A 26,548-nucleotide genomic window follows, 5' to 3' on the forward strand; every position below is an offset into this window, starting at 1 on the left:
TTTGATCACTCTTTTGTTGCTGAGAATGTTTCTGCACTGCAGGAAATGCAAACTTGTAGTGTATTCAAGGTTTAAAAAGGCTTCTAAAGTTTGTAATATCCACTTGAAAATGTCTGCCTTTATTGTTCGTAATGAAAAATGTATCAACCCCTACAAAAAATGTACGTTCATTATAATCCACGTAATAATTCACATTTCTTGTTGCTACAGGATTATTTTCCTGCCGCAGCGAACTGTCTCAAATTAAGATCTTACATATGTAGAGGGATACTCAATAGTTATAGTTACAAACTTCTCGAAGATTCTACTGCATATATGGTTGTGAATCATTTATGGGTGGCATATCAAGTTTTAAAGCTCTTATCTAGAGAAAGCAGCAGTATTCATGATTTATTTACCACAGAGGTTTTGTTTTCGTATGTGGGGGTCCATGTGTAAGCAACGTTTCCACTACGCGCACTCTACATTTCCTGTGGTAACCTCAAACACACTTACAATGGCGCCCTGATAGTGGGTCCTGAAAAAGGGTATCAAAACATTGTTGCCATTGCTACCATGCTCAGCTAGCCTGAATGCAAACAATGAATTATGCAAAGAGGAAATATTAGAATAAACATTTTTTTTCTTTCTAATCAGTCGTTTTATTGTCCTATCAAAGAATCTCAGATAATCACATGACTCCTTGAATTAGAATAGTGTGGACAAACCTGGTACATATTTGTCAGAGTAACTCGGCTGTCAACATATATACTTCGTTAGTTGGATGTCAAATGTTCTTTCACTTTTAATGACTGATTTTGTGAACTGCTTTTTAAAATATATTGTGGCTGTTACCTGGATACCAGATGCAGCCCTGAGGCTCTGGACTTCAGTTGACATACTGTACATAGATTGGCCCAAGCAACCCTACACACTTACCTCCACCACCCGCTTACACACACACACACACACACACACACACACACACACACACACACACACACACACACACACACACACAGTATCCATGACTTCACTCACCACCAGCCTCCATGACCAGCAGCCTCCATGACCACCAGCCTCCATGACCACCAGCCTCCATGACCAGCACCAGCCTCCATGACCATCGTCTCCATTGTTTTATTACAGTACTCCTTAGTGAGTGCAGAGTGGGACAACGTGGGGCTCAGGGCACATATTCAAAGGATCAGGTCTCATGCTCATATAATCACCTTCATTAAGATCTAAAAAGGCTAAATTGCTCCTCTATCAGCACTTGGACTTTGTGAACACAGGCTCAGGTCAAGTTAGCATGGGGTGGCTAACGCTCAGCTAGCATCTGTCAATGAGAGAGGCATCCTGTTACTGCAGGTGTTTGAATTATTTAGGGGCAGTTGACATGTACACAGCAGTACACCACCACACTCCAGTTAGGGACAGGGAGAGGGACATACAGTACAGTTATGCCTGGCTTTTGGACTTCAGGGACACTTCAGGACCTAACTTGACTCAATTACCAGAATTGTCGCCAGTGAGAGAGGATAGGTACTGTAACTGTGTTAGGTGTTGTTGAGAATCGAGGAATTTTTGTACCAAACTCAAAAGATCACCACATGGTCTCCAAGTGTTGTAACAGCTTTTGCTTATGTTGGACTCAATATTAGGATCATAACCAATTTGTATGTTTTTGGACTTTTTAGCATTTTCTTTGTGTAGGATTCAATAATTGTCTTGGGTAACCAGATTACTACTAAGAGGAACAACACTGCTGTTTTGACAGAATGGAAAACTTCGCTTTAGGCTAGACGGTAGGGGCTTCAGACACATACTCAATGTAAACAAAAGAAAACCTGCTAAAATGGAGAAGGTGAGCTGTGGGTTTTTGTTCTCTTATCTCTCTCCCTATCTTTCACTCTTTTCGCTGAGCTTTGACTATCAGTCTATTCGTTTGGGAGAGGAGGATACAGGAGAAGGCACTATTTCTTGTCAGTTGTCAGGCTTCAGTGGTGTCTGCCTGTTGCCATGGTGAGAAGAATAGATAGTCCATGAGAAGTAGTTCCTTTTAAACTCAGTCAAATCAAATCTAAGTTTATTAGTCACGTGCGCTGAATACAACAGGTGTAGACCTTACAGTGAAATGCTTACTTACAGGCTTTAACCAATAGTGCAAAAAAGGTATTAGGTGAATAGGTAGGTAAAGAAATAAAACCAACAGTAAAAAGACAGGCTATATACAGTAGAGAGGCTATAACAGTAGCTAGGCTACATACAGACACCGGTTAGTCAGGCTGATTGAGATAGTATGTACATGTAGATATGGTTAAAGTGACTATGCATATATGATGAACAGAGAGTAGCAGTAGCGTAAAGAGGGGTTGGGGGTGGTGGGTGACGGGACACAATGAAGATAGCCCGGTTAGCCAATGTGCGGGAGCACTGGGGAAGAGGGCAAGAGGTTGGCTGAATGGTGGGCCTTTTCTCTGGAGATGTAGTGTGAACGAGAGCTGTAATGACTTGACTCCTCAGGCAATAGAAGTTTTCATATTGATGATCGTCCACCCACAATACTCTACCAATGACCCTTCATAGTTCCTGAATTGTTCTCAGTGTTCCTGAATTGTTCTCAGTGGCAGTGCATGTGCACATCAGATCAAAATTCAGCCTCTAATGTAGACTTTTGAAGTATGTTCTGAACTTTTCTTTCCTCTGGCAGCTCTGTTCTATTTTTGTAATTCAACAGCCACCAGTGGCTATTCAATGGCCTGTACACTGAGTGTACAAAACAAAAGGAGTAATTGTTATTTTAATGACAAAGACTTATTGATGTCACTGGTTAAATCCACTTCCATCAGTGTAGATGAAGGTGAGGAGACAGGTTAAAGAAGGATTTTTAAGCCTTGAGACAATTGTGTATGTTTGTCATTCAGAAGGGTGAATGGGCACAAGAAAATATTTAAGTTCCTTTGAACGGGGTATGGTAGTAGGTGTCAGGTGCACCGGTTTGAGTGTGTCAAGAACTGCAACGCTGCTGGATTTTTCAGGCTCAACAGTTTTCCATGTGTATCAAGAATGGTCTACCACACAAAGGACATCCAGCCAACTTTACACAACTGTGGGAAGCATTGGAGTCAACATGTGGAAAGCTTTCGAGACCTTGTAGAGACAAATTGACAAATTAAGACTGTTCTAATGGCAAAAGGGGCTGCAACTCAATATTAGGAAAGTTCTTATTCTTATTTTTTTTACACTCAGTGTATATTGTCCATTATTAGCTAACTGTACTGTACTGTACTGGTGAAGCTAACTGTACTGTAATGGTGAAGCTAACTGTACTGTAATGGTGAAGCTAATTGTACTGTACTGTAATGGTGAAGCTAACTGTACTGTACTGTAATGGTGAAGCTAACTGTACTGTACTGGTGAAGCTAACTGTACTGTACTCTAATGGTGAAGCTAACTGTACTGTACTCTAATGGTGAAGCTAACTGTACTGTACTGTAATGGTGAAGCTAACTGTACTGTACTCTAATGGTGAAGCTAACTGTACTGTACTCTAATGGTGAAGCTAACTGTACTGTACTGCAATGGTGAAGCTAACTGTACTGTACTCTAATGGTGAAGCTAACTGTATTCAAATCAAATCAAATCAAAATTGATTTATATAGCCCTTCGTAGTGCTGTACAGAAACCCAGCCTAAAACCCCAAACAGCAAGCAATGCAGGTGTAGAAGCACGGTGGCTAGGAAAAACTCCCTAGAAAGGCCAAAACCTAGGAAGAAACCTAGAGAGGAACCAGGCTATGTGGGGTGGCCAGTCCTCTTCTGGCTGTGCCGGGTGGAGATTATAACAGAACATGACCAAGATGTTCAAATGTTCATAAATGACCAGCATGGTCGAATAATAATAAGGCAGAACAGTTGAAACTGGAACAGCAGCACGGTCAGGTGGACTGGGGACAGCAAGGAGTCATCATGTCAGGTAGTCCTGGGGCATGGTCCTAGGGCTCAGGTCAGTTGAAACTGGAGCAGCAGCACGGCCAGGTGGACTGGGGACAGCAAGGAGTCATCATGTCAGGTAGTCCTGGGGCATGGTCCTAGGGCTCAGGTCCTCCGAGAGAGAGAAAGAAAGAAGGAGAGAATTAGAGAACGCACACTTAGATTCACACAGGACACCGAATAGGACAGGAGAAGTACTCCAGATATAACAAACTGACCCTAGCCCCCCCGACACATAAACTACTGCAGCATAAATACTGGAGGCTGAGACAGGAGGGGTCAGGAGACACTGTGGCCCCATCCAAGGACACCCCCGGACAGGGCCAAACAGGAAGGATATAACCCCACCCACTTTGCCAAAGCACAGCCCCCACACCACTAGAGGGATATCTTCAACCACCAACTTACCATCCTGAGACAAGGCTGAGTATAGCCCACAAAGACCTCCGCCACGGCACAACCCAAGGGGGGGGGGGTGCCAACCCAGACAGGATGACCACATCAGTGAATCAACCCACTCAGGTGACGCACCCCCTCCAGGGACGGCATGAGAGAGCCCCAGTAAGCCAGTGACTCAGCCCCTGTAATAGGGTTAGAGTCAGAGAATCCCAGTAGAAAGAGGGGAACTGGACAGGCAGAGACAGCAAGGGCGGTTCGTTGCTCCAGAGCCTTTCCGTTCACCTTCCCACTCCTGGGCCAGAGTACACTCAATCATATGACCCACTGAAGAGATGAGTCTTCAGTAAAGACTTAAAGGTTGAGACCGAGTTTGCGTCTCTGGTAGGCAGACCGTTCCATAAAAATGGAGCTCTATAGGAGAAAGCCCTGCCTCCAGCTGTTTGCTTAGAAATTCTAGGGACAATTAGGAGGCCTGCGTCTTGTGACCGTAGCGTACGTGTAGGTATGTACGGCAGGACCAAATCAGAGAGATAGGTAGGAGCAAGCCCATGTAATGCTTTGTAAGTTAGCAGTAAAACCTTGAAATCAGCCCTTGCTTTGACAGGAAGCCAGTGTAGAGAGGCTAGCACTGGAGTAATATGATAAACATTTTTGGTTCTAGTCAGGATTCTAGCAGCCGTATTTAGCACTAACTGAAGTTTATTTAGTGCTCTATCCGGGTAGCCGGAAAGTAGAGCATTGCAGTAGTCTAACCTAGAAGTGACAAAAGCATGGATTAATTTTTCTGCATCATTTTTGGACAGAAAGTTTCTGATTTTTGCAATGTTACGTAGATGGAAAAAAGCCGTCCTTGAAATGGTCTTGATATGTTCTTCAAAAGAGAGATCAGGGTCCAGAGTAACGCCGAGGTCCTTCACAGTTTTATTTGAGACGACTGTACAACCATTAAGATTAATTGTCAGATTCAACAGAAGATCTCTTTGTTTCTTGGGACCTAGAACAAGCATCTCTGTTTTGTCCGAGTTTAAAAGTAGAAAGTTTGCAGCCATCCACTTCCTTATGTCTGAAACACATGCTTCTAGCAAGGGCAATTTTGGGGCTTCACCATGTTTCATTGAAATGTACAGCTGTGTGTGTGTGTCATCCGCATAGCAGTGAAAGTTAACATTGTGTTTTCGAATAACATCCCCAAGAGGTAAAATATATAGTGAAAACAATAGTGGTCCTAAAACGGAACCTTGAGGAACACCGAAATGTACAGTTGATTTGTCAGAGGACAAACCATTCACAGAGACAAACTGATATCTTTCCGACAGATAAGATCTAAACCAGGCCAGAACTTGTCCGTGTAGACCAATTTGGGTTTCCAATCTCTCCAAAAGAATGTGGTGATCGATGGTATCAAAAGCAGCACTAAGGTCTAGGAGCACGAGGACAGTAGCAGAGCCTCGGTCCGATGCCATTAAAATGTAATTTACCACCTTCACAAGTGCCGTCTCAGTGCTATGATGGGATCTAAAACCAGACTGAAGCATTTCGTATACATTGTTTGTCTTCAGGAAGGCTGCGCAACAGCCTGTACTGTAATGGTGAAGCTAACTGTACTGTACTGTAATGGTGAAGCTAACTGCACTGTACTGTACTGGTGAAGCTAACTGTACTGTAATGGTGAAGCTAAGTGTTCTGGTGAAGCTAACTGTACTGTACTGTAATGGTGAAGCTAACTGTACTGCAAAGGTGACGCTAACTGTACTGTACTGTAATGGTGAAGCTAACTGTACTGTACTGTAATGGTGAAGCTAACTGTACTGTACTGTAATGATGAAGCTAACTGTACTGTACTGTAATGGTGAAGCTAACTGTACTGGTGAAGCTAACTGTACTGTACTGTAATGGTGAAGCTAACTGCACTGTACTGGTGAAGCTAACTGTACTCTACTTTAATGATGAAGCTAAGTGTTCTGGTGAAGCTAACTGTACTGTACTGTAATGGTGAAGCTAACTGTACTGGTGAAGCTAACTGTACTGTACTGGTGAAGCTAACTGTACTGTAATGGTGAAGCTATCAACTGTACTGGTGAAGCTAACTGTACTGTACTGTAATGGTGAAGCTAACTGTACTGTACTGGTGTACTATACTGGTGAAGTTATCATGTTTCTACTATACTATACTGGTGCAGTTATCATGTTTCTACTATACTATACTGGTGAAGTTATCATGTTTCTACTATACTATACTGGTGAAGTTATCATGTTTCTACTATACTATACTGGTGAAGTTATCATGTTTCTACTGTACTATACTGGTGAAGTTATCATGTTACTACTGTACTATACTGGTGAAGTTAGCATGTTTCTACTATACTATACAGGTGAAGCCATCAGGTTTCTCTACTCAGCATACTCACACAGTCTCCTTCCCTGGTCTCTGTTTTTGTCTTCTTCTGTCTCTATATATGTCTGTCTTTTATTCTCTCCTCTCCTGTCCTCAGTGTCTCCAGAGCTGCTAGGAGTCCTATCCTCCATTGCGGCCTTCGTGGCCGTGATGGCTCTATTTTTTCTTTACGTCAGCAACAAGCTGTCAGTGGAGAGTGCCAGCGAGCTGCCATGCCTCGATGACTATAGGCCCAACCAGCAAGGTAAACACATCAAGTGGTACAACACTCAAAGTCTGTAAGCAGTTTGTTTATTGTTCTATGGTCCTAGGCTAGTTTCCTGGACACAGATAAAGCCTAGTTCTGGAATGAAAAGCAAATTTATTGATTCAGGTTTAGGCTTAATGTGGGTTCTGGGGATTGTCCCAAAATAATACAAATAAATCCATATCTGATTGTCTGACAAACAACCACTGTTACGATACATGCTTGTGGATGAGAAGGTCATGCATAGACATTATCCACAAATTGTCCTCCTCATACATGTATAAAGTGTAAGTCATGGATTTCAGACAGTAATACCTGGCCCACACACTCTAATGAACTAAATGTCCCAGCCAGAGCCTGTGATGAGATGATAAGATAATCTAGAACCCACCAGACAGTGTGGAGAAGGACAGCCACCACAGCCATCAGCAAGTCCACCCAACATGGCGTTCTTCAAGAGCTTTGGGCAGAACCTACCATCTGTAAACATCTCCTCCATCTTGGATTCAGTCAGCAGCAGAGTGGACGACCTAGCCAGTGCTGTCAGTGATGCCACCTACAGCGTCAGTGACCAGCTGACCGAGCTCAGCGACCAGGTCATCAAGAAGGTGCAGACGGAGGAGGAGGAGGCTGCAGAAGTGACAGAGGGGGCCCAGGACAGCAAGGAAGGAAAGGCCCAGGAAGGGATAGCAGACTCATTCAGGAACAAAATCAAGAGGCAGGCTTCTGAGGCCTGCTCAAGCTTGGCAGACTACAGCTCCAATCTCAGCCAATCCAATGACTCGAAGAATAACCAATCGAGTGACGTGACAGCAGAGGACTATGTTCCAGCCCAATTGGAATGGGTGTGGAAAGATGGAGGCTGGCGAGTGGTAAAACCAGGGGAGAGTTCTGCAGAGGACAAGGAAAAGGAGGAGAAAAGGAAGGAGGAGGAAAAGACGAAGAAAGAGGAGAAGGAGAAGAGAAAGGCAGAGAAAGACAAGAAGAAGGAGGAGAGGCTGAAACAGGAGGAAGAGAAGAAAAATAGCCATCAAGAGACCATTGAGGAAGAGCCTGAAGATAAAGAAACCAGCTCATTGCCAAAAGAGTCCCACACTGCTAGTCAGAACAAAGAGGGCCAGAAAGAGGACAAACCCAATGGGGTCCACCAGAGTGACGACCATAGTGATCCACCACAATCTCTTTGCCCTGAGGAAGAGTCGAGAGCATCCCGAAAGAAAAACAAAGGGAAAGCTGAAGAGGAGGAAGGGAATGAGATGAGTCCCGAGGGAGATGGAGAGACTGAACCTGCTATGTCTCCCGCTTCTGAGAAAAATAAGAAAAAGAGTGACAAGAAGAAAGAGAAAGTGAAAGGGAAGAAAGAGAGCAAGAAGACGAATAAAGAGGATAAAGGTGAGAGGGTGTGCTGCTTCCTACCTGCTCTCTTCTACCACATTCCCCCTCTTCTTCACCTCTACTCTTCATGGCTGTGGCCTGTGACCTGTGACCTAACTGTTACTCAGTGTTTAGGGTTCTAAACAAATTAAGTTTTTAACAGTCATGGGATGGATCAAAATACATCTGTCTGTGGCTGTCATGTTCACGTGTTTTAGTTCTCACGGTTTTACCTATTTCTCTCAATGATTGTTGTAGATGTGGCATCATGGATACAGGGAGAGAGTTTACCAGTTAGAAATATGATCATTCTCTTCTATGATGTTCGGCTAAGATCAACTGTAGTGTACGATTTTATCAGTTTTATATCTAATACGTCCTCTATCTGGAGACCATTAAATAGAGAACAGGGAGATGGAATAGGGGCTTGAAAAGTTAAAAACACATCCTCTATGATCAGGGCCAATATCCACATAGCATCTCAGAATAGCAGTTCTGGTCTATGATCCCCACCCTGTCCATATAATCTGATTCATTATGAAATCAAAGGCCAAACTGATCCTAGATCAGCATTCCTGCTCTTGTGAATACTGGCTCTGAGAGTGGAGTTGTGTCTTATGCTGGGCTGATTGTGATGAAGTACTACGATCTTGTGTGTGTGTGTGTGTGTGTGTATCGGTTTGCACCTATCCAGAGCAGAGCTGCCCAGAGCGTGGCTCTGAGGAGGACAGTGAAGAGGACAGACCAGGAGGACACTCTGAACCCTCAGCCCAGCACAGAGCCTCAGTCTGGGACAACCGACACAAACACACCAGCGACCACAGCAATGAGGCCTCCGCCGGACAAGGTGAGAAACTCACAGAAGTGACAACTTACATAGAAAGACACACACACACAGGCAGACAGTCACACGCATGCTATGTCTGATTGGCAGAACACACATACATCTTTGAAACATTTCCCAAGAGACCTATCAAACATATCCATAACTGTCTTACACAGCCAACAGCATCCAGCGGATGAGACGAGGCTCTCCCCTCAACGAGCTCCAGCCACCCCCGTATCAGGACGAGAATAGTCCGGTCCGGGTGTCTCGCTCGCGTTCTGGGGCGGGGGGTCTGGGGGAGTCGTCCCCAGACGTTAATGGTACACAGCGCTCCAGTGAGGCCAGCGTTGACCCGGACACTGAGAGTTACCTCAACAAGGGCTATGATGAGGATGTACCTAGTGACAGCACTGCCGTCCTGGGACCAGAGGTGAGCTAGGACATAGACGCTCGTATGCCAGATGGGGAACTGTTAGCATGTCCCATAGGGAAATGTGTCACGCTAGCCGGACACGCTCAGTTGCATAACGGATATCTAGAAAATGCAACCAACATAAGCCTATTGGCTAGTACTCTGTTTGGCTATGATAGGCCTACCATCAGTCTCTTACCCCTCACTCACCCAGTGTCATGTCCTGCTTCATGACCCCCCCCCCCCCCCCCCCCCCTCACTGTGTGATGTCACAGATGAAGACTGACTGACAGATTCATTCAAATCCATCTTACCATCCTTTCTTTCTTTCTTTCTTTCTCTCTCTCTCTCTCTCTCTTTCTCTCTCTCTCTGTCTCTCTCTGTCTCTCTCTGTCTCTCTGTCTCTCTGTCTCTGTCTCTTTTACCGCCTCTCCCCCACAGGATGGTTCACCCTCCCGTCTCCCCTTCACCCAGTGTTGTGTCCTGCTCTAAGGGCCTATATCTAACCTCACTCTGTGATGTCACAGATGAGGACTGAATCCAACAGATTCATGAATTTCAATGCATATTTTCCTCCCCTCTATCGTCTTCCTCTCTTTCTCTTTATTTCACCCCCCCAAGGATGGTTCAACCTCCCATCTTCACGTAGGCTATGAGCCCGAGCCGCTGGCCAAGTATGGCACGCTGGACGTGGCCTTCGAGTACGACTCGGGCGAGCAACGCCTTGCCGTCACTGTCACCGCAGCAACCGACATCCCCGCACTCAAACAGACAGGGAACATTGCGTGGCAGGTGGGGGATAAACAAACTAACACTTTACCGTTGTACTTGTCTGTCTTGCACTCACCCTTAAATGTATTTCCTTACTAGCACTGAATTTGTGCAGATGGTGGTTATTTTGAAGAACGGTTTGACTTGCAGTGATTGTTTCATGTGGTAGTACCTACCTTAGTACCTACCTTGTTGTACTGAGTCACCCTGGATAAGAGCTTCAGCTTCAGTTAAAATGATTTTGAAATTATACAAAAAAGAGGCATAATATATTATGAAGGCTCATTCATGCATATAGCAAGTTCGAAAGCATTATAACTATAATAAAAAATACTACATGCCATTTAGCAGACACTCTTATCCATATCGACTTAAAGTCATGCGTGCATTTCATATGGGTGGCCCCAGCGGGAATCAAACCAACGATGCTGAAGTTGCCAGTGCTATGATCTACCGACTGAGCCACAGGATCGCAAAAGTACAGGAACTTTCAATAAATTCCCTGGTTTCCCGAAATCCCAGTTGGAGGATTCCTGGAATCAGCAGGAAATCAGCAGGGAATCAGCAGAGAATCAGCAGGAAATCAGCAGAGAATCAGCAGAGAATCAGCAGAGAATCAGCAGGGAATCAGCAGGAAATCAGCAGAGAATCAGCAGGAAATCAGCAGGGAATCTGCAGGGAATAAGCAGGGAATCTGCAGGGAATCTGCAGGGAATCTGCAGGGAATAAGCAGGGAATCTGCAGGGAATAAGCAGGGAATAAGCAGGGAATCTGCAGGGAATCTGCAGGGAATAAGCAGGGAATCAGCAGAGAATCAGCAGGGAATCTGCAGGGAATCTGCAGGGAATCTGCAGGGAATAAGCAGGGAATCAGCAGAGAATCAGCAGGGAATAAGCAGGGAATCTGCAGGGAATCTGCAGGGATTAAGCAGGGAATCTGCAGGGAATCTGCAGGGAATAAGCAGGGAATCAGCAGAGAATCAGCAGGGAATCAGCAGGGAATCAGCAGGGAATCTGCAGGGAATCTGCAGGGAATCTGCAGGGAATAAGCAGAGAATCAGCAGGGAATCAGCAGGGAATAAGCAGGGAATCTGCAGGGAATCTGCAGGGATTAAGCAGGGAATCTGCAGGGAATCTGCAGGGAATAAGCAGGGAATCAGCAGAGAATCAGCAGGGAATCAGCAGGGAATCAGCAGGGAATCTGCAGGGAATCTGCAGGGAATCTGCAGGGAATAAGCAGGGAATCAGCAGAGAATCAGCAGGGAATAAGCAGGGAATCTGCAGGGAATCTGCAGGGATTAAGCAGGGAATCTGCAGGGAATCTGCAGGGATTAAGCAGGGAATCAGCAGAGAATCAGCAGGGAATCAGCAGGGAATCAGCAGGGAATCTGCAGGGAATCTGCAGGGATTAAGCAGGGAATCAGCAGAGAATCAGCAGGGAATAAGCAGGGAATCAGCAGAGAATCAGCAGGGAATCAGCAGGGAATCAGCAGGGAATCTGCAGGGAATCTGCAGGGATTAAGCAGGGAATCCGGAATCCTCCAACCAAGATTCTGGAAAACCAGGGAATTTATTGAACGTTCCTGTAATTTTGCAACCCCACACAGGACACATGTATGTTTTAAGTCAAATGTTATCTGCAAATATAAATGTAGGTGCACCTGGTGCTGCTGCCAACTAAGAAGCAACGGGCCAAGACGGGGGTGCAGAGGGGGCCGTGTCCCATGTTCACAGAGACCTTCCGCTTCACCCGGGTGGAGCAGGGGGCGCTGGCGGACCACGCCGTCAGGTTCCGTCTCTACAGCGTTAGGAGGATGAAGAAGGAGAAGGTGCTGGGAGAGAAGGTGTTCTACTTGACCAAACTCAACCTGCAGGGCAAGATGGCGCTGCCCGTTACACTGGAGCCTGGCACAGCACTAACGGTGAGCAGCTGGGGAGATAGGGCTGGGGGTTGGAGAGGGGCGTGTGTGTGTGTGGGAGGAGTCTGTTTGTGCAATTTCTCGCCATAGAAGTCTGATTTGTATGATATGAACGAAGATAAATGACCAGTAGAAGCTATCGTTTAAAATGCATGCACTATAATGGTACAGTATCTCGTAGACTGACCCTTAGGCAAAGCATAGTCTCAAACAATCCAAGCCATCCAGTTGCATTGTACTGATTCCCACCAAGGCCACTCTCATACCAAGGCCTCTCTGTAGCTCTGTATGTGGTGTTAGCTGTCCTCTCCTGTCTCCCTATACAGGGCTGTGGATCGTTGGTGAGTGTGTCTCGCAGCGTGGCAGCTTTGTCCTACCGCTCTACATGGGACTCCACACCAGAGATCCTGCTGGGCCTAATCTATAACTCCACCACTGGCAGGCTCTCTGCAGAGGTCATCCAGGGCAGACAGTTCAACAACACAGCCTCAGACAAACCTCCCAGTGAGTGGACATCACATATGGATGACATCACATATGGATGACATAACATATGGATGACATCACATATGGATGACATCACATATGGATGACATCACATATGGATGGGCTCTCTTCTGTTGTATCTTTAATAATGGTATGTAGAAGTAGTAGGGTAGCTATAGTAGTAGGGTAGCTATAGTAGTAGGGTAGCTATAGTATCAGGGTAGCTACAGTAGTAGGGTAGCTATAGTATCAGGGTAGCTATAGTAGTAGGGTAGCTATAGTATCAGGGTAGCTATAGTAGTAGGGTAGCTACAGTATCAGGGTAGCTATAGTAGTAAGGTAGCTACAGTAGTAGGGTAGCTATAGTATCAGGGTAGCTATAGTAGTAAGGTAGCTATAGTAGTAGGGTAGCTATAGTAGTAGGGTAGCTATAGTATCAGGGTAGCTACAGTAGTAGGGTAGCTATAGTATCAGGGTAGCTATAGTAGTAGGGTAGCTATAGTATCAGGGTAGCTATAGTAGTTGGGTAGCTACAGTATCAGGGTAGCTATAGTAGTAAGGTAGCTATAGTAGCAGGGTAGCTATAGTATCAGGGTAGCTATAGTAGTAGGGTAGCTACAGTAGTAGGGTAGCTATAGTATCAGGGTAGCTATAGTAGTAGGGTAGCTATAGTATCAGGGTAGCTATAGTAGTAGGGTAGCTATAGTATCAGGGTAGCTATAGTAGTAGGGTAGCTATAGTATCAGGGTAGCTAAAGTAGTAGGGTAGCTACAGTAGTAGGGTAGCTATAGTATCAGGGTAGCTACAGTAGTAGGGTAGCTACAGTAGTAGGGTAGCTATAGTAGTAGGGTAGCTATAGTAGCAGGGTAGCTATAGTAGTAGGGTAGCTATAGTAGCAGGGTAGCTATAGTAGTAGGGTAGCTACAGTAGTAGGGTAGCTATAGTATCAGGGTAGCTACAGTAGTAGGGTAGCTACAGTAGTAGGGTAGCTATAGCAGCAGGGTAGCTATAGTAGCAGGGTAGCTATAGCAGCAGGGTAGCTATAGTATCAGGGTAGCTATAGCATCCCTGGGTTGAAGTAGTACTGCATTGGTTCCATTGTGCCAGGCAAACTCAATCAAGTGCAGCTTAAGTATTCGAAAGAAACAAGTGCTATTTGATCCCAGGTCTGTACATGAGACAGGAATGGAAGGCATTGCTCTCTTCTGCTATAAGACATAGTTGATCATGTTATTGAGTAGGGTAGCTATTGCATTAAAATCCATAGATTTGAATAACATGTTTTATTCATGATGGTGGAATAACCTCTATATTCTTGCCTCTTATTTACTTACTTTCACAGTGTTTTATCCTCTGTAAACTGTCTTTCCTTTTATCCTCTCTAAACTCTCTTTCCTTCCCTCTGTTTTCCTCTTCTCTCCTCGTTCCTTCCTGGCCCTCTGTGTGTTGTGTCCCAGACGGTCTGTTTTGTTGTATAAAACAGCTAATAGGGGGACAACTTTATATCATGAGAGGTGAGTCCTCTGCTCTCAATTTATACACCTGTTCTATCTATACCAGAGACTCTGTGTCTGCTCCTCTCCGATAATGTTGGCATATTGTGAAAGAGAACCTGAAACATTTCTGGGATTGAAAATGACACTCTATCCACAGGCCGTTCTTCACTGTTATGTTCATTAATGTTCACTAGATGGCAGCCTCCCCCTCCTCTCACTCCCTCCCTCCCTACGTCCACAGACACCTATGTGAAGCTGACTATGCTGGACTCCAAGGGCAAGGAGATGTCCAAGTGCAAGACGTCGGTGTGCCGCGGTCAGCCCAACCCCACCTACAAGGAGACCTTTGTCTTTCAGGTGAGAGAGAGACAGAGAGAGACATAGAGATAGACAGAAAGAAAGAGACAGAGAGAGTGAGACAGAGAAGGTATATAGAGACGGAGAGAAACAACCCACCCCATCTCTGTTGTCTTCCAGGTGGCCCTCTTCCAGCTCTCCGAGGTTTCCCTGGTGGTGTCGGTGTACAGCCGAAGGAGCAGCATGAAGGCCAGGGAGAAGGTGGGCTGGCTGTCCCTGGGGCTCAACAGCACTGGAGAGGAGCAGCAGTCACACTGGAGCCAGATGAAGGAGGCTGAGGGACAGCAGGTGTGCCATTGGCACACACTCTTGGAATCTTGAACAAGTCTTGATGAGAATCACCAGATTTGATCTTGTTAACAAAGAATAATCTGTATAAATATATGTGAAATTAAATGGTTAAATAGGAGGAGGAATACATTGGAGGAAGAGGAAGATTGCGGGGTATGTTGACCTCAGTGTCGAGAGAGAGAATGGGTTCCATGACCTTCATTCAGAGAAGCAGACGAGGAGCTGTGAGGAACCATCCACCTATACTATGCACCTGGTGTGGGATGTGTGTGAGGGTGCAGCACTTCGAGGAGCATGTGGATTCCACTTGGAGTCTCCCGTTCACTGACAGCTGCTTTACGTGGATTCCACTTGGAGTCTCCCGTTCACTGACAGCTGCTTTACGTGGATTCCACTTGGAGTCTCCCGTTCACTGACAGCTGCTTTACGTGGATTCCACTTGGAGTCTCCCGTTCACTGACAGCTGCTTTACGTGGATTCCACTTGGAGTCTTCCGTTCACTGACAGCTGCTTTACGTGGATTCCACTTGGAGTCTCCCGTTCACTGACAGCTGCTTTACGTGGATTCCACTTGGAGTCTCCCGTTCACTGACAGCTGCTTTACGTGGATTCCACTTGGAGTCTCCCGTTCACTGACAGCTGCTTTACGTGGATTCCACTTGGAGTCTCCCGTTCACTGACAGCTGCTTTACTACTCTTTAATCTATAAACCAGCCACTTAATCTGAGACAGACGGGTCTGGTTGACAGACTGGTCTGGTTGACAGACTGGTCTGGTTGACAGACGGGTCTGGTTGACAGACTGGTCTGGTTGACAGACGGGTCTGGTTGACAGACGGGTCTGGTTGACAGACTGGTCTGGTTGACAGACTGGTCTGGTTGACAGACTGACTGGTTGACAGACTGGTCTGGTTGACAGACTGACTGGTTGACAGACTGATTGGTTGACAGAATGGTCTGGTTGACAGACTGACTGGTTGACAGACTGGTCTGGTTGACAGACGGGTCTGGTTGACAGACTGACTGGTTGACAGACTGGTCTGGTTGACAGACTGGTCTGGTTGACAGACGGGTCTGGTTGACAGACTGGTCTGGTTGACAGACTGACTGGTTGACAGACTGGTCTGGTTGACAGACTGGTCTGGTGCTAAACTCCCAGCTCCAGTCATGGTCGATGGGGTCATCAAATTAGACTCATCTTTTTAATAACCTCAAAGGTGAAATGGACACCTCTGGTCATGAAATGGACACCTCTGGTCATGAAATAGACACCTCTGGCCATGAAATAGACACCTCTGGCCATGAAATAGACACCTCTGGCCATGAAATAGACACCTCTGGTCATGAAATGGACACCTCTGGTCATGAAATAGACACCTCTGGCCATGAAATGGACACCTCTGGTCATGAAATGGACACCTCTGGCCATGAAATGGACACCTCTGGTCATGAAATAGACACCTCTGGTCATGAAATGGACACCTCTGGTCATGAAATGGACACCTCTGGTCATGAAATGGACACCTCTGGTCATGAAATGGACACCTCTGGCCATGAAATAGACACCTCTGGGCATGAAATGGACACCTCTGGCCATGAAATGGACACCTCTGGCCATGAAATGGACACCTCTGGTCATGAAATGGACACCTCTGGCCATGAAATGGACACCTCTGGTCATGAAATGGACCATTCAGTCTCAGATTGAGAACAATTTTGTCATTAATTTCCCAGATTCTGGTCCACAATAGTATATCTTCATGTAATTGTTTACAGAAAATGATCTAAATACGACCATACATACAGTATCTCCTACAATGGACTATTTTAATCCTGAACCGAAGACCAAACGGTGTGGAGAAGAACAACGACTTCAACAACCGTTCTTCCGGGGTTGTACTGACCATATAAATAGAATGACTAAAAGGGACAAACCCCTCAGACATGGCAATTTGACTGGAACAACTCACGGGTTCACTCAATATGGCTGACAATTCTACGGTACTGTCCTCAAATGACACCAGCATATCAGACATTTCTCATCTGAAGCTCGCAGCCATCGACAACGAGGATGTTGCAATGGAATAGTGTTACCATGACTGTTAGAGCCAGCTGGGCCTGTCACAGTCTGCTACAACTACAGCGCCTAGATAAAGTCAACAAACCCTTTGGATTTCTTAAACTGTTATTGTGTCACAAAGTGATATTAAAATGGATTTTATTCCATTTCTTTGGTCAACGATCTACACAAAATACGATGAAATGTCAAAATGTATTTTTATTTTTTAGGATTAATGGGGGAAAAAAAGTGCAATACTTGACTATTGACTTCTATATATTGTGCTGTATGTATGGGGGACAGAGGAAGGGGTAGTCATTAACAAATTATGTCACACAGTGAGTCCATGTAACTTCTGTGATTTGTTAAGCCACAGTTTCCTTCTGAACTCATTTAAGCTTGCTTAAACAAAGTGGGTGAATACCTATGCAACAACTGTATTTTTGTTATTTCATTTCTATTCATTTGTCAAAATGTGTAGAATCTTCTTTTAATTTTGACATTATGGAGTATTTTGCAATTAAGTCTTTTTCAATCCCACTTTGTAATGCAACAAAATGTGGAAAAAAGTTCAAGGGGGTTTAGACTTTCTATAGGCACTGTATGCTAATGAGCAATGCTTATTTATTCACTGTTTACATTCTCGTTACATTATGCAATATCCATTTGACAGACTCATTTTGGGTGTTATTTTAGGGGTTTCTTTTTACGGCTGTTTCATCTCCCCATGCATTGTTTGTTACACGTCTTTTTGTTGTGGTCATCTGAATCATCATCATTTGAGAATAGAAAAACAGTATTAGTTTTGTTGTGGCTCACTGGGTTGTCTTTTAAACATTGTTGCAGAATCAAAACACAGCACTGTACCCCAGTGGTCAACAACCTTTTCTGAGTCAAGATCACTTTCTGAGTCAAAATGCAAGCTGAGATCTACCGCTCAGATTTTTTTTATAAACATGACTGAAAAATCTTAAGCCTATGCAACATTAACCAATTAAAAACAGTTCTGTAGCAATGAGGCCCAATACATTATCACTGCATTGGCTATGCTTGAATTGCCCTGCCAATGTTGTTTCTCAGGTCATTTTGAAATTAAATTTAGAACATTTAGGTAAATGATCACACTGGTAATAGATAATTTGTTGTATTACTTGTGAGGCACAAATTAGTGAGCATAATAATTAGCTTGCATCTGATGGTCAATCTGAGGGGAGGGAGGGAGGAGAGGGGAGGCTGCCTCTCACTCACGGTCCCTCTGCCCTCCTTCCCTCTGTGGAGAAAAGGGGACAGTCTTCCAGCTGATGGTGAAACTCAAATTACACTGTATTACTTCTGCCTCATGCACAAATGAATGTTGTTACTCCTATGACCAGAGAAAGTGAAATATTCCTCGATTTAAAAAAAGACAAGCTGCTAATAATAATAAGGCAAGCTTATCGAAACGCTTTGCTAAACTCATTCATTGCAGCTGCAGTGCTGGTGGCTTGTAAAGGTGTTGAAGTGTTGAATAAGAACTAGAACATAAACCTACATGTAAAAACAGCAGCTCTTCACTGTGTTCGTTGGGTCTCTTTGCTGTGCAACAAGACTTATTTTTAAAGTCTATGGCTCGAGAACACTGTGCAGACACCATGGTCTGAGCTATCTGGTTGGCCAGCGGTGTGCCTATAGGGGCACTTGATTGGCTCTCTGGGAACAATTTACCTTCCCGGTACTAGGGCAGCAGAATCAAGTGCACATACCGCCAACAGCGTGAAACGCATACAAGGCTTTATCGTTGTTTTTTTACAGAAATAGTTGGTGATCGACTAGGAATGCCTTGGAGATCGACCGGTTGGTGGCCAACCCAGCACCTTTAATTTGTCACAAATTAGAGCTATTGTCACCCTGCATGAATGTCATGACATCTCCACACTATGTTCTTCCATGGAAATATAATCTAGTTATTCCATTTCTATGTGGAGAATCCCTGGTGAGGAATAGACCTACTGTATGACAAGCAGCATTCCACACAGTAGTATCATGACACGTGTCCTGCTGACTCTGAAGCAGGACTGGACACACATTTGACTGTGAAACATGTTTGAAGAGGAGAACACTAGTAGTAGCACCAATGTTTTACTGTAACAAGAACAACCTCCTCACTCCTGGCTGGAGCAGCGGGGTGCGGGGGTGTAATCTCTCCTCTCTCTTTGATGTCAGAGACTCAGTGTTTAGTTCAGGCATGTTGCCCAACACCCCACTCCCATTGGGCCAGGTGTCCTGCAGCAAACAGCCAAACAACACAAAGTCCTGTGGAATGGAGTCACTGTGACAATCTCAATTGCACACTCCTCACGTCCACTCTCCTCGCCTCCTCAAAACCCGATTGGATGAGAAAACCAGAGCTCGCTCCCCTGTGACCTTCTCCTCCAATGGGTTTTGAGGAGGCGAGGAGTATGCAATTGAGATTCTCCCATGGTGAGATTGGTGACACATTGCTCTAGTCTAGTTTGAGACCCAGTTTGCTGACTGAACTAAATCCCAGTCTATCTTGCAGTATCATCGACTAAGCTGAACAAGCTCATGAAGAGGCTAATAACACGCGGGTTGAGAGAATGAAGCATTGCATGTCAGGAATGTAGGTCTACTGTTCTATTTCTGCGGTAAAGGTGGAGACAGGGAGCTGGACGACGAAAGAACGACACGAGTCAGAGCCATGTTTTTAACCAACTTTAATTCCATGTTTGGCCTTCAATGGTTTATTTTACCCTGTCATCATTGGTCAGTCTGGTACAGAACAGGGCTGGCAGTAGTAGTTGCAGGTGCTAGTCCAGGGCCATATTCATTAGCGAACACAAGCAAACAGCTTTAGTGTTGTAAATTAAAACTCAATTAAAACAAGCCTTTCTCATTGGACTAAATCCATATATTCCCTCTGCTTCAGTCTGTTTGGTGTATAATGAACAAGACCCAGGGTTGGGTGAGGGACAGTCACAGGAGCACCGTTTCAGAACACGTAAACACCTGGCTACAGGAACGAGTTTCGGCTTTTTCCTGGCCCTCTTTCCTCGCTTGTTGCCACGGCAAAACCTCCTGTGCCACTGGCCCCGAAGAAAACTGAAAGGGGAAGGATGGCGGTGGGACTTTCAAAGCACTGTGCGAGACGTCACCCGACCAGACCCCTCCCTGCCGCAGGAAATGTCAGAAGTCTGTCAGCCAGGTAATTATGCAGGCAAAATCTGGAGCTCAAACTGAAGCTACTGCACCTTATTGCAAATGGATTGACCCAGAGTAATAAAACCGGTTTAACTGAGCACATTCACCCAGACTGTTGTCTCAAAGTCCTGATCTCAGATCAGTTTTGCTTTTCACCTGTCAAAGGATCCGGTTAAGATTGGTGCAGGCTAGAGCTGATCCCAGGTCTGCATTTTAGGGCAACTTTTACGACGTGCAGTCAATGCCACATCGAGCTACCGCTTTCAAGGAGCAGGGACACTAATCCTGACACTTATAAGAAATCCCACTACGACCTCTGACGAGCCGTCAACCAGGCAAAGCCTCAATACAGACTAAAATCTAATCCTACAACACCGGTTCTGACACTCAGATGTGGCAGAGCTTGCAAACGATCAAGGATTACAAAGGGAAACCCATTCATGAGCTGCCTAGTGACGGAAGTCTACCAGACGAGCGAAATGCTCGCCTAGAGGAATGCACGAGAGCACCAGCTGTTCTGGACGACTGTTTGATTTCGCTCGCCATAGCCGATGTGAGTAAGACCTTTAAAACAGATTAACATTCACCGCGGGGTCAGATGGGTTCACAGGACAGGAACAAAGAGCATGCTCTGATCAGCTGGCAAGTGTCTTCAAACATTTTCAACCTCTCCAGGACCCAGTCTGTAATACCTACATGTTTCAAGCAGACCACCATAGACCCTGTGTCCAAGAATGCCAAGGTAACCCGTCTAAATCACTATCGACCCGTAGCACTCGGCTGTAGTGAAGCGGGTTGAGAGTGTCTCGTTCCTCGGCATCCACATCACTAAGGAATTAACATGGTCCAAACACACCAACACAGTCGTGAAGAAGGCATGACAACACCTCTTCCCCCTCAGGAGGATGAAAAGATTTGGCATGGGCCCTCGGATCCTCATGAAGTTCTACAGCTGCACCATCTTGACTGGCTGCATCATACCGCAAGGCGCTACATTGCGTGAGGCCCAGTATATCACTGGGGCTGAACTTCCTGCCATCCCAGACTTCAATAACAGGTGGTGTCAGAGAAAGGCCCTAAAAAATTGTCAGACTCCAGCCACCCAAGTCATAGACAAGCGGTACCTATGCACCAAGTCTGAAACCAATAGAACCCTGAACAGCTTCTACCCCCAAACCTTAAGATTGCTAAATAGTGAACCAAATAGCTACCCAAACTATCTGCACTGACCCCCTTATGCATCAACTCTTGACTCATCACATACACTACTGCTAGTGCTTATTATCTATCCTATTGCCAAGTCACTTAACCCCTACCTATATGTACATATCTACCTGAATTACCTCGTTCCCCTGCACATCGACTCCGTACTGGTGCCCCGTGTATAAAGCCAAGTTATCTTTACTCATTGTGGATTTATTCCTTGTGTTATTATCGTTCTCTCTACATTGTTGGGAAGGGTAAGTAAGCATTTCACTGTTAGACTACACCAGTTCTTTACAAAGCATGTCACAAATAACACTTGATTTGGTTTTCGTTAGTTAGTGTTGTAATGCCGGGTCAGTCAGGGGAGCAGGTTCCGTTGTCTGAGAGCTAATGACCAAGATCACATTCCATTTTATTGCAGTCATTTCTATTCACAAACCCCTTTAGAAGCAAGCCTTAGAAGATCCATTTAATATATTCAATTAAATAAATATACAGAAAGTATATGTGGGGCGATAATGTTGAGTTCTAGAAAAGTAGCCTCCCAGAGTAAGACCAATCCTATTTTCTGATCAACAGTGTTGTCATCTCTTCTGAATCATCTGAAATAAAGGATGCATTGTTAGTTTATATCATCCAGTCAAATGAATGGAATGAAGCCAGGAAAGGTCAAAGTACATTAAGTAATAAGGGCTGCATAGTACAAGGGCGGGCGCTGCCATTTTCATAGCCGAGGGACCTATTTTTGGGGGGGATGGGGGTGGCCAAGGTGGAAGAGTACCGTCTAACGGGGGGGGGTACCAGACTGCATTGTGCACTTTACAAAACATTGTGCTGTTTTTCAGCATATAACATCGTACCTATTTGGCAAAAAAAAAACATTAATTGAGCATGAAATCGTTATGAAATGAAACTTGAGGGACCGACATGGAGACGCTGTACAGAGAAGAAGCTCCTTTTGAAGGTTCAAACTGAATGAAACTGTAACCTTCGACATGATTGGACCATGATGATGAGAGACAGAAACACCAAAACATCTTCAGAGCCGAAATAAGCTTATTTTTCAATTCCTTGTACAATTGATGCTCCTGCGGGAAGTTTCCCCTAAGTCCAGATCTGGAATCAGATTCCCCTCCCCAATCCTAACATTAACCATTAGTGGGAGAAATTAAAAACTGACCCAAGATAGGCATCTAGGGGCAACGTCACCCTACTCCATTACTGAACACTTAATTAGGACTACTCAGACATTTAACAATAACCATTGGTAGACCAATATCACTAACATCCAAAAAGTCAGAAAAAAGCCAAGGTCTGACTTTACACCAATGTAGTCTGCTGTAGGCTTAATGAATGTGTTAGGTAATGGGATTCCAACTAATACAGTTTCCTATGAATATTTTACAGATTTTTTCTGGTAAACTTGTGGCATAATGGTCCTGTAGTCTCCATCTGAGGTCATTTAAAGACAGAATGACAAAGACCACTTTCTAGCTTAGTTTAGGTCTGCCCATAGAAATATAATATACTGTGAAATTGACATGGTCTGAGGACCTTTACCCGTTCTAGTGATTCTATGGGTCAGCTAATAACAAGAGGTTCTGGTGATGACTGACCATCCCACATGGAGATTTACACTACTAAACACCATGGAAAAAAGATCATTGAATAGAATACTTCTGCGACCTTCAGTGCTTCTCTCACGGTTTCATATACAAGAGTAGAGTAAATACATGTCAAATTAGTTTACAAATATAAAATAAACGACAAAAAACAAAACAATTTGTGCAATGACAAATGGTATGCCTTTGTTTCTCTCTCAAAGGGTGAAATGTCTAGCTAGCAATTCAGGAGCTCAGGGCTGGCCCACGTGACAGTCCACTGTCTCATTCTCTCCCTGTGTCAGTTTAAAACCAGTCCGTTGTCTAGCTAGCAATTCAGGAGCTCAGGGTTGGCCCACGTGACAGTCCACTGTCTCATTCTCTCCCTGTGTCAGTTTAAAACCAGTCCGTTGTCTAGCTAGCAATTCAGGAGCTCAGGGCTGGCCCACGTGACAGTCCACTGTCTCATTCTCTCCCTGTGTCAGTTTAAAACCAGTCCGTTGTCTAGCTAGCAATTCAGGAGCTCAGGGCTGGCCCACGTGACAGTCCACTGTCTCATTCTCTCCCTGTGTCAGTTTAAAACCAGTCCGTTGTCTAGCTAGTAATTCAGGAGCTCAGGGCTGGCCCACGTGACAGTCCACTGTCTCATTCTCTCCCTGTGTCAGTTTAAAACCAGTCCGTTTACAATGCCAGTTTGAGTTTGTCTTGCAGAGTCAAGTTAAGTCACTGTCCTTGGACAGGCAGTGTTGCCAGCGTCCTCTCCTCTTTCTCTCTGCAGGCCCATAACAAGCCAAATGAAATCTGTAGTAGTTGATGATGTAACACACATGAACGACATGATGAAGAATACAATTACGTTAAAAGAAATGATTGGCAGAGGTTCTTCTCAGCTTCCAGTGAAGGTGTGGTCTGTCTCATTCATCCTAGATCCATTCCTGGGTTTAAGCCCTCATCCCAAAACCTCCCTCTTTCTCAGAACCAGTCCTGTCTGCTCTCTCTTCCGTCCTGCCTGAGTTCCTCAGTCTCTAGCTCTGTTCTGCCCAACGTTCTTAGCGGGGCCATAGCACTGGGCTAGATGAACTTGAAGCACTTAGTCTTGTCGTGGGGCAGACGCGTCTTGAAGAGCACAGAGTCCACGCGGAACTGCGTGTAGAGTAAGGGCATGTAGCCGTACACCTTGACAAAGAAGTTGATGCACTTGTGGCGCTCGTGGAAGTGAGAGTCGTCATGCGACAGGGCCTGCGGGCAGCCGGGGCAGCGGAAGGTCCAACGAGACGTCACCTGAGATGGGGAGAGAGGGTGTGAGTGTGTATACATATCTAATTACAATGTAACAACCACTTCTATTGCTTTGTTGATACTGTGAACATGCAGTCGTAACATATGGTCGGTCGTACACAGAGTATACCAAGCATTGCGTTGCACCTCCCCTTGCCCTCAGAACAGCCTCAATTCACAGAGGCATGGACTCTACAAGGTCTCAAAAGTGTTCCACAGGGATGCGGGCCCACGTTGACTCCAATGCTTCCCACAGTTGTGTCAAGTTGGCTGGATGTCCTTTGGGTGGTGGACCATTCTTGATACACACGGGAAACTGTTGAGCCTGAAAAACCCAGCAGCGTTGCAGTTCTTGACAAAAAAAGGTGCGCCTGGCACCTACTACCATACCCCGTTCCATACCCAGTTCAAAGGAACTTAAATATTTTGTCTAGCCAATTCACCCTCTGAACGGCACACATACACAATCCCATGTCTCAATTGTCTCAAGGCTTAAACATCCTTCTTTAACCTGCCTCCTCCCCTTCATCTACACTGATTGAAGTGGATTTAACCGGTGACATCAATAAGGGATCATAGCTTTCATCTGGATTCACCTGGTCAGTCTGTCATGGAAAGAGCAGGTGTTGTTAATGTTTTGTACACTCAGTGTGTGTCAATGAATACTAGCACAGAAAGCTATTGGGCCAGTAACTGAAAGGTCGTTGATTAGAATCCCTGAGTCGACTAGGTGAAAAATCTGCCACTGTGCCCTGAAGAGAGGCACTTCAGATCTAATTGAAAGGCCCTCTGGATAAGAGTGTCTGCAAAATGACAAATGTAATTGTCCACGGCACACAAGATGGAGGCTTACTGCATCTCTTAAGGCTGATTTTCCAGAAAAATTCAAGTCACTTAGTTACAGGAGTTTACTTCCACTGCCTGCACTATTCAACAGCCTAATTCCTACCAGAGAATTCCTGTCAAGTTACACACTCCATCAAAGCATGTCCTTAAATTCCCAAACTAATTTGAAGAAACACCTCAGAATCAAGGCTCTGTATATCAAAGGGGCTAAAACTGAGGGTCTCACAACTTCCACTTGGCTTGGTTGGTATAATTAGTCCACTAGCCATAAATCTGTAAATACTAGTCAGAAATGTCTTGCAAATAGATTTAGAGGGAAACACAAGCTTAGGGCAACAATTCAATCTCGCTGTGTTCTGATTTATAATTCACAACAGTGTAACGAACATGTCAGGTTGAGTAATGGTCGGTCTAAGTGAGCAGAAAAATAAATCAGCAGGGCCCGGGGTGTGTGTGTTCAAAATGTGTACGTTCGGTGTGGGTGTGTGTGCATGCGTGGCCCACTGACCTTGATAGGGGGCTTGCGGGTGATATGCGACACCAGGAAGTTCATGGCGATGTCCTCACAGTTGATGTACTCATCCACCATGTCGCGGATGGCCTGGGGCATCACGTACGAGTACAGGTACGCGTAGTACTGCAGCAGAGGATCAACCAGAGTCATGTTCATTAGGGCACATAACATTTGAAACATTGGGATGAGTAAGACAGGCGAGTTATGTCGCATAGAGGTCAGGGGTCACAGGGTTGAATGATGGGAGAGGGGGAGGGACTGTACCTTGTGAAAGAAGGCGGCGCCCGTCAGTACCATGGACAGTTCACAGGAGTAGTTCGAGTTATAGAGCCATGACTGGTGGTTGACGTCCCAGGCATGGAACCTCCCAGGGAAGCCCACGATGCGGTCCCTGGCCTCCCTCCACACTCTGATAAACACAACGACACGTAGAGAAACATGATTACTGACCATAGTCTGATAAACCCAACGACACGTAGGGAAACACGATTACTGACCACACTCTGATAAACACAACGACACGTAGAGAAACATGATTACTGACCATAGTCTGATAAACCCAACGACACGTAGAGAAACACGATTACTGACCACACTCTGATAAACACAACGACACGTAGAGAAACATGATTACTGACCATAGTCTGATAAACCCAACGACACGTAGAGAAACACGATTACTAACCACACTCTGATACAAACCAGACTGGAATACAGTTACTAACCACACTCTGATACAAACCAGACTGTTATACAGTTACTAACCACACTCTGATACAAACCAGACTGTTATACAGTTACTAACCATACTCTGATACAAACCAGACTGTTATACAGTTACTAACCACACTCTGATACAAACCAGACTGTTATACAGTTACTAACCACACTCTGATACAAA

General features: G+C 45.1%; 2 protein-coding genes across 5 annotated transcripts in view; one reads left to right on the forward strand and one right to left on the reverse strand.

Moving 5' to 3' along the window:
• LOC110522546 (synaptotagmin-14) overlaps positions 1-18,547 on the forward strand; it is a 23,675-nt gene extending 5,128 nt beyond the window's left edge. The window contains exons 3-12 of one of the 4 annotated variants that reach the window (XM_021600998.2): positions 6,866-7,012; positions 7,366-8,407; positions 9,084-9,236; positions 9,392-9,645; positions 10,249-10,419; positions 12,053-12,319; positions 12,643-12,820; positions 14,260-14,316; positions 14,540-14,655; positions 14,776-18,547. In XM_021600998.2, coding sequence (XP_021456673.2) covers positions 7,459-8,407; positions 9,084-9,236; positions 9,392-9,645; positions 10,249-10,419; positions 12,053-12,319; positions 12,643-12,820; positions 14,260-14,316; positions 14,540-14,655; positions 14,776-14,976 — 2,346 coding nt within the window. In that variant the 5' untranslated portion in view covers positions 6,866-7,012; positions 7,366-7,458 and the 3' untranslated portion in view covers positions 14,977-18,547. Of the gene's footprint in view, positions 1-6,865; positions 7,013-7,365; positions 8,408-9,083; positions 9,237-9,391; positions 9,646-10,068; positions 10,420-12,052; positions 12,320-12,642; positions 12,821-14,259; positions 14,317-14,539; positions 14,656-14,775 lie in introns of those variants that run through there. The other 3 variants (XM_036976153.1, XM_021600999.2, XM_021601000.2) reach the window with 3 other exon arrangements.
• A 1,154-nt stretch (positions 18,548-19,701) lies between these two features.
• The window catches only part of LOC110522550 (exostosin-like 3), a 54,135-nt gene continuing 47,288 nt past the window's right edge, over positions 19,702-26,548 (reverse strand). The window contains exons 4-6 of the mRNA XM_036976152.1: positions 25,912-26,056; positions 25,642-25,770; positions 19,702-24,290 (exon numbers count right to left, since the gene is read on the reverse strand). Of these exons, the coding sequence (XP_036832047.1) occupies positions 24,081-24,290; positions 25,642-25,770; positions 25,912-26,056 (484 nt within the window). The 3' untranslated portion in view covers positions 19,702-24,080. The remainder of the gene's footprint in view (positions 24,291-25,641; positions 25,771-25,911; positions 26,057-26,548) is intronic.

This window comes from Oncorhynchus mykiss, chromosome 4 (genome assembly GCF_013265735.2).
Source record: "Oncorhynchus mykiss isolate Arlee chromosome 4, USDA_OmykA_1.1, whole genome shotgun sequence".
NCBI lineage: Eukaryota > Metazoa > Chordata > Actinopteri > Salmoniformes > Salmonidae > Oncorhynchus > Oncorhynchus mykiss.